Source organism: Triticum urartu, chromosome 6 (genome assembly GCF_003073215.2).
Source record: "Triticum urartu cultivar G1812 chromosome 6, Tu2.1, whole genome shotgun sequence".
Taxonomy (NCBI): Eukaryota; Viridiplantae; Streptophyta; class Magnoliopsida; order Poales; family Poaceae; genus Triticum; species Triticum urartu.
Genome location: NC_053027.1, coordinates 434,050,908 through 434,057,751, shown reverse-complemented (window position 1 = coordinate 434,057,751; position 6,844 = coordinate 434,050,908). Strand labels below are relative to the sequence as shown.

Genomic DNA, 6,844 nt, shown 5'->3' with positions numbered 1-6,844 from the left:
CCTTAATATTCAGATAAACCCCTTTCCAATCCTCCGGATCTCGTAGGCCAAAGAGCAAAATCATAGAGGGGGAACCGACCGACAGACACCTGTGCCGACCCTTCGCCTCTGCCGGCGCGCATGGCTTCCGCATCCGCCTCGCCACCGGCGAACGCCCACGCACCGCAGGCGCTGTCCAAGTCCACTCTCCTGGGCGGCGTTGGGGATCTGGACGCGGCCGTGTCCCTCCGCCTCCACGCCCTCTTCCTCCCGGTGCCCCGCCTCCTCCTCAAGGCCTTCGAGGTCGCCGGCGACGGGCGCATCTGGCTCCCCGTCCCCATCTCCCTGCTGCTGATCTCCACCACCACCTCGTCCGTGGTCTCCCCTCTCCTCGTCGGCCTCGTCGTGGGCCTGGTGCTCGACCTCGCCTTCGTCGGCCTCGCCAAGCTCATCGTCCGCCGTCCGCGCCCGGCATACAACGCCGCGGACATGTATGTCGCCGTCTCCGTTGACCACTGGTCCTTCCCCAGCGGCCACTCCTCGCGCGCCTTCCTCGTCGCCGCCTTCCTCGCGGACGGGGGCCTCCCTCTCCCTCGCGAGCTGCTGTTCCTCTGGGCGGCCGCGACTTCGGCGTCAAGGGTGCTTCTGGGCCGGCACTACATTCTCGATGTGCTCGCCGGCGCTTGGCTCGGCGTGCTGGAGGCCTGGCTCAGCAACTTGATCTTGAGATTCTTGTGCGGCCGCACCAGCTTTCTTGTATGCTAGTTCTTGCATGTTTTTGGTCATTCGCATCACTGTCACACAAGTGCATTTTTTGTTGCAATTGATTCACATTTGTGAGCACACATGTTTTTGCTAGTGCTTGAACTGATGAGTATGCCATGTGCCATGAACATGAAGGATATATTGAAGCCAGTTGCTTTTTTATGAGCACTTTTATGAACACTTTTATATGAGTACAATTGTTGGTGGATGGTGGTTTCTTCACCTTTCAGTTATTGCAAATGACAATTGACAACTAGCAGCAGTACTGATTTCCTAACATGATTACTCTTCCTTCATCACGCCAGGTGCTAGCTAGATTTACGTTGCTTAGGCTGAGTGCATTGGAAACATTGGTTTTTAGATCCCAGGTGTTCTTACCCTCATCATGGGTAGACAGTTCTTCTTCAGTGAATGTTCACATCATAGTTGCCTATACAGTAGTACAAAAATCTTTGTAAAATGGATATGCTGCTAGCAGTATATGCTAGATATATTCCATGCCAATTTGATTTGTCAGGTTACACTAGAGAGGTTTAAGAAGTGCTATCAGCTGCAGGAGGCTCCTCTCAGAAAATGGCACCAGTCATCCAGTTATATTAGTCTGTTCCTCTCGATCAAGAAAGAGTCTTCTCAGAACTAGGATGTTGTTTCAGCTTGCTTCTGGGAGATCTCACAGAAGAAAGTAATCGATGGCAGGTGGTGTATCCAAATGTTGAAAGCGAGTGGGAATCGGCCGGGGAGCAAGAGGTTGCAACTGTCTGCATCCACTGGCGAGTGGCGACAATCCCGGATGAGAAAACAAGGAGCGATCGCGGCATTTTTGTACTGTTTTGCCTCAAGACCTTTGATATTTCAGCAACACTCATAATCAGCTACAGTAACAATTCTGGACTTGTTTGACCGTGGCATGTGGAGAAAGTGGACGACGGTAGCTGAACAAGCTCGTTTCCGGCGTAGAAGCCTCAGATCTGAGTGATGATAAGTTGATGACCTAACGCCGCATCATTTGTACTGATTGTTCCGATGATGCTTGCCTGGCAGTTCATTGGTCGGTTTGGTACCCTTTCGGTGCGGTTTGGTAGCCAGCTATTTTCAGAAACTAAATAGCTTCCAGCGTAGAGTTCATCCTTTTTTAGGGTAGAATTCATGTGTTTGATCAGATGATCAGTGGCTCCTGCACCTCAGCTCACGGACTCGCAACCACGTTCCCTGTTGGTACGTTTTGGCAGGACATGTTATCTTGATTAATTGTTATAAGGACCTGAATATCGAGTCAGATTTGTAGGCAAGAAAAGTCGATCATTTTTCATGGCAAATTACATTACATTTGTCGAGGATGATAAATTTAGTTGACGAGTATGGCAAATCCGTCTCAGTTTAACAGAAATTGTATTTTAGCGTAGGATTTATATGTGCAATATATAGAGTACATCTATGTGTTTTAGCAAAATCAAAAGTTGTTAATGTTATGAAAAGGTGGGCGCGGGCGTCGGTCGGAGTTGGAGAGGACAAAGGGGAAGAAAAGATATAGGATCCTTTCCCGGGCGGCGACGTGGGTGCCGTGTCCGGCCAATCCCAACTGGCAAACCCGGCTCCGCCGCCGTTGCCCGAACCCAGCTACTATTATAAACTCCTCAACCAACGCAACGCAACGCAAGGCGCGCTACAGATAAAAGGGAACCAAGAAAGAAGAACCCCGGATTGCCCACGACGCAACCGCTCCCAATCCATCCATCAATCAATCAATCAGCCAATCGCCAGTGTTTCCCAACCGAAACCGCCTAATCCATCCATCAATCCTCTGTCTGCGCCAGCCCGAATTCCTCCCTTCCACCCTCCGGAGTCCTCCCCTCCTCCGATACGCCCCCTCTCCCCCATCGACAAATCCTCTGCCCTTCCCCTGCTTCGCCCTTCATAGCCGGAAAGAAGAGGATAGCCTCCGCCGGCCGCCTCTTGGTGCTTTGCTTCTAGAGCAGGAAACGACGTTCTTGGATCGTCCTCGCGACTCTGCCGGCGAGTGAAAAGGAGGAGAATCTTTGGTGTTTGGTCCCGACTCTCCCTCCGGTCGTCGTTTCGTTTGCCGGCACGATGAGTAATACGCTGCTCCGAATCTACCCTTCCGAGCTCAAGATGCCATGTAAGTTGCTTCCGGCACCTGCCCTCAGCTAGTTTCTGCTGTTTCTTGATCCCTATTGGCCTATGGGGACTGATCGGATCGTTCATGTGTCGATGTTCCGAGCAGTTGAGCTCAGGAAGTCGAATTCAGGATGCATCGAGCTCGTCAACAAGACCGATCAGCGTGTAGCTTTCAAGGTGGGGATTTTTGCCACGGTTTTGTTCTGAGTTCTGAAACCTGCAGTGTGATATTCTGGAGGTATCTTGCTGACGGATTTCCTATGCGATGCTCAATGTGCAGGTGAAAACAACTAACCCCAAAAAGTACGCAGTGCGGCCTACCTCCGGCATCGTGCCGCCAGGGGGATCCTGCGGTATCACAAGTGCGTCCACTTTGCTGCATTAGATGCGTTATTGTTACTTGATTGGTTGATGAGCCACTCATGTGGCATTGTTGCCTGTTCTAGTTACGATGCAGGCACCCAAGGAGATCCCGCAGGATTACCAATGCAAGGACAAGTTCCTCATTCAAAGCGTCATAGTGCAGGAAGGGGTAACGCATAAGGACATTGTCCCTGAGATGGTAAGTTCTTGCAGCACCCGAGGCCGACCCCGTGGATGTTGATTGATTGTGTCGTTTGTGTGAGCTGTAATGTGAGTGTTATGGTTTGTAGTTCGGCAGAGCGCCTGGCAGGGTGGTGGAGGAGTTCAAGCTGCGGGTGATCTACATCCCTGCAAATCCCCCCTCACCGGTGCCTGAGGGAGACGAGGAAGAGATTGCAGATATGGAGGTCGACCATGAAGTGTTTAGACAATCCATGATCGATGCTGTAAGTGGTGCCATTGCTGCTTGATGCTGTAAGATATGATGCCATGTTTGTTCCTAAATCCTAATGATGGTTGGTGTGCTCTCTTCCTTTTCAGGCATCTAGGCAAGAATATGCATCTGGACCACAAGCTTCACATGACAAGGTGACTGTTTGTTCCACTGAAAACAGCATTGCTATGTTCTTGCATCTGTCAGTGACAGAACATTGTGTCTAAATACCTGTTGTTGCACATAACAACATCAAATGTGCAGTACATTACTCAGTGATACACTGTGCTTTGCACTATTATTCTGCTTGGATGTTTATCTCCATCAAATTATTATGCTTAAAAAAATGTACTCCCTCCGATCCATATTACTTGTCGCTATTTGGAATGGCGATATTTAGCTCTAGTTTAGCACTGTCATATGCTTGCAAGCTACAGACTCTTGCCATGTAACCTACCAATCGACTAGGATTTTTATTGTTTGAAGAGAATTGTAGTAGCTAATCTCATATTTCTTAAATGCCCCTCTCCGTGCCATTGTTGGTATGACAGTGATATCTAATGTTTATTAATGCTCGTCTACATTGATAGAATTTTCGTTTCTATTATTATGTTTATACCATCTTAAAAGTTCCCGAGCAAATTTATGTTTCTGAGATTATTGATCTGCTGTGATTCTTTAGGATGCCTCTACGGTAAAGTCAGAAGTTGTTAAATATGTGGCTGAAAACAAGAAGCTTCAACAAGAGCTGGTATGACTTCTCATCTAATGAGGATATATTGACACTATTTCCATATAAGTATTATGTGGCTGTGTCACTTCTCCCCAAAATCTTTATCCTGAAAACATGTTGCATTTTTTTAAGAAATGATGAAAGAGATCAATTTATCATCCAAGTTATGCAGAGAAACTGGGTAAATCTTGATGTGTATTGCCCGCACAATTATATTGCAGACATAACTAATTTTGCAAGAAAGTAACCTGATCAGTCTGGTAACTCCTGCCAAACCTGATATAATATCTCCGGACTATCATAACACAACACGAAAAGATCAAAAGAAGTTGACAGGAGTTCTGCCAAAAGAAAATAATATCTCCTACTATCATAATACATTAATGGAAAAAAGTCAACTTGTTTGCTTTTCCAAACCAAACTCTGTTGCTAGACATTATGATTTTGTATTCTGATATCTAATCCTAGTAAACGCTGCTTCATTTTCAGGAACAGCTTAGCGAGAGAAGGCAGTCTCTTGGGGGTTTCTCACGTACGTTTGTGCTCTTTGTCTTCCTGTTATCTGTTCTTGTTGGATACTGGATGACAGGTCGGAAGGTTTAGCCACAAATAGTGGCTACATATACATATGGTTTTGCGGCTTGGTGTATGCCTTGCCTGGTTACCCCTTGTTTTGGATGATTTTTCTCTTCTGTTTTTTTTTAGTTTAGTCTACACTGTATAGACAGGTGTTCTGGGTTTGAAGTTACACATGTGTTGGGGGTGTACATTTTTTGTGGAATATGCAGAAGACACTGCATATCTATTCCATTAAGAACTCACCCCTTTGAACAAGATTCAAATGATAACTGCATTGTGTTTTTTATTTCCTTTTTGCAAATTTTATAACCTTTTGTCAATTGATTCCACCACCTGCTGCAATCTGTTTCCTTAACCTCCTGCTTGTAAGGAAAGAAAACTGACGTTGATATAGTATGCCCTAGTGGAAGGCCTGGGCCTTCCATGTATGTAAGGAAGCCCGTAACTGCCTGGCCCGGTAGCGTAGCCCACTTGATCAGCCCCACCGCAGGCGATGCCCTAGAATCTCTGCTTGGGGTGCCATTCAATATTTAGAGCATCTCCAACAGCCGCGCTTATAGCGCCGGAAATTTGTGGTTTTTAGCACGCGCGTAATCGCTAAGCGAGCTCCAACGAACACGCAAAAACCACGCGCGCGGCATACAGAGTTCAGCGCGTGGTCTGAAACGCCATCGCGCGCCATTTATTTGCTGTGCCTGCTATCGCGCGCCGCACACTCGAGCGTCCGCTCGCGACTTCCATCTACCCTGACCCAGGCGTTAGCACCGCCGCCCGCACCACCCCATTTGTTCCGACGACCATTCCAGCGCTTCCCCGGCCTATACCCACGCAGCTGCCGCTTCCTCCTCCCTCCAGTCGCCGCCGCCCCTCGCGCGTGCCATTCCTTCGACGAACAACGCCCGACCGCTCACTACCGCTCGGCGCCCACAAGGTGTTCGACAAAACGCTTGCAAGGTATGTATTGCTTCAACTTCACATTTTTTACATGAATTTGGTGCATGTTGTTTGTAGTTTTTTATAGCCTAGTTTAAATTGAACATTGTAGATGAGTTCGTCATATGATTCTTCCGAAGAAGAATTTGATATTGAAGAGGAGGAGGATCTTGTTATGATCCTAGCTATGCACATCAATAAAAAACCGAAGCACGGTGGTTCGGTTATGGGTCGACAGAAAATTTGAAGAGATAGGATCGATGCCCACAACAGATTGATGATGCGCTATTTTGCGGATAATCCCGTGTACCCTGAGTCGTACTTCCGGCGCCGGTTTAGGATGAGCACCGAGTTGTTCAGGCGCATTGCAGAGAAACTAGCGAGCCATGACCGGTTTTTTCAGCAAAGGAGGAATGTCACCGGAGAGCTCGGGCATAGCACCTTTCAGAAGGTGATAGCCGCTTTGCGTATGTTGGCATGCGGTATTCCTGCTGATCTAGTTGATGACCACTTGGCCATGGGTGAGAGTCAAGACATAATGTGTGTCAAGCGCATCGCAGTCGGAATTGTGCAAGTGTTTGGCCAGGAGTATTTGAGATCTTCCAATGCTGAAGACGCCGCAAGGCTATTGGAGATGAACAAAGCTCGCGACTTCCCAGATATGCTTGACTTAATAGATTGCATGCATTGGAGTTGGAAGAATTGTCCTAAGGCATGGCATGGGAAATTCCACGGCCAAAAAAGGGTTCCACTATAATCCTTGAAGCGGTGGCCGATCAAGAGATTTGGATTTGGCATGCTTTTTTTCAAATGCCTGGATCTTTGAATGACATCAACGTTGTTTATCGGTCACCACTGATGAATAAGATTGCAAATGGTGAACTGCCACCGGTACAGTTTGTAGCAAATGGCCATACATACAA

The 6,844-nt window shown here is 47.7% G+C and overlaps 2 protein-coding genes across 2 annotated transcripts; both read left to right on the top strand.

The window, feature by feature from the left end:
- Positions 1-966, top strand: LOC125514018 (probable lipid phosphate phosphatase beta). Its single transcript, XM_048679265.1, has one exon. It carries the CDS (start codon positions 121-123, stop codon positions 742-744), a length of 624 nt encoding a protein of 207 aa, XP_048535222.1. The 5' UTR covers positions 1-120; the 3' UTR covers positions 745-966.
- A 1,294-nt stretch (positions 967-2,260) lies between these two features.
- Positions 2,261-5,274, top strand: LOC125514017 (vesicle-associated protein 1-3-like). The gene is made up of 8 exons (XM_048679264.1): positions 2,261-2,881; positions 2,987-3,057; positions 3,161-3,242; positions 3,327-3,442; positions 3,534-3,689; positions 3,784-3,831; positions 4,359-4,427; positions 4,899-5,274. The coding sequence occupies exons 1-8, from the start codon at positions 2,833-2,835 to the stop codon at positions 5,010-5,012; spliced, it is 705 nt and encodes a 234-aa protein (XP_048535221.1). The 5' UTR covers positions 2,261-2,832; the 3' UTR covers positions 5,013-5,274.
- The last annotated feature ends 1,570 nt before the right edge of the window (positions 5,275-6,844 follow it).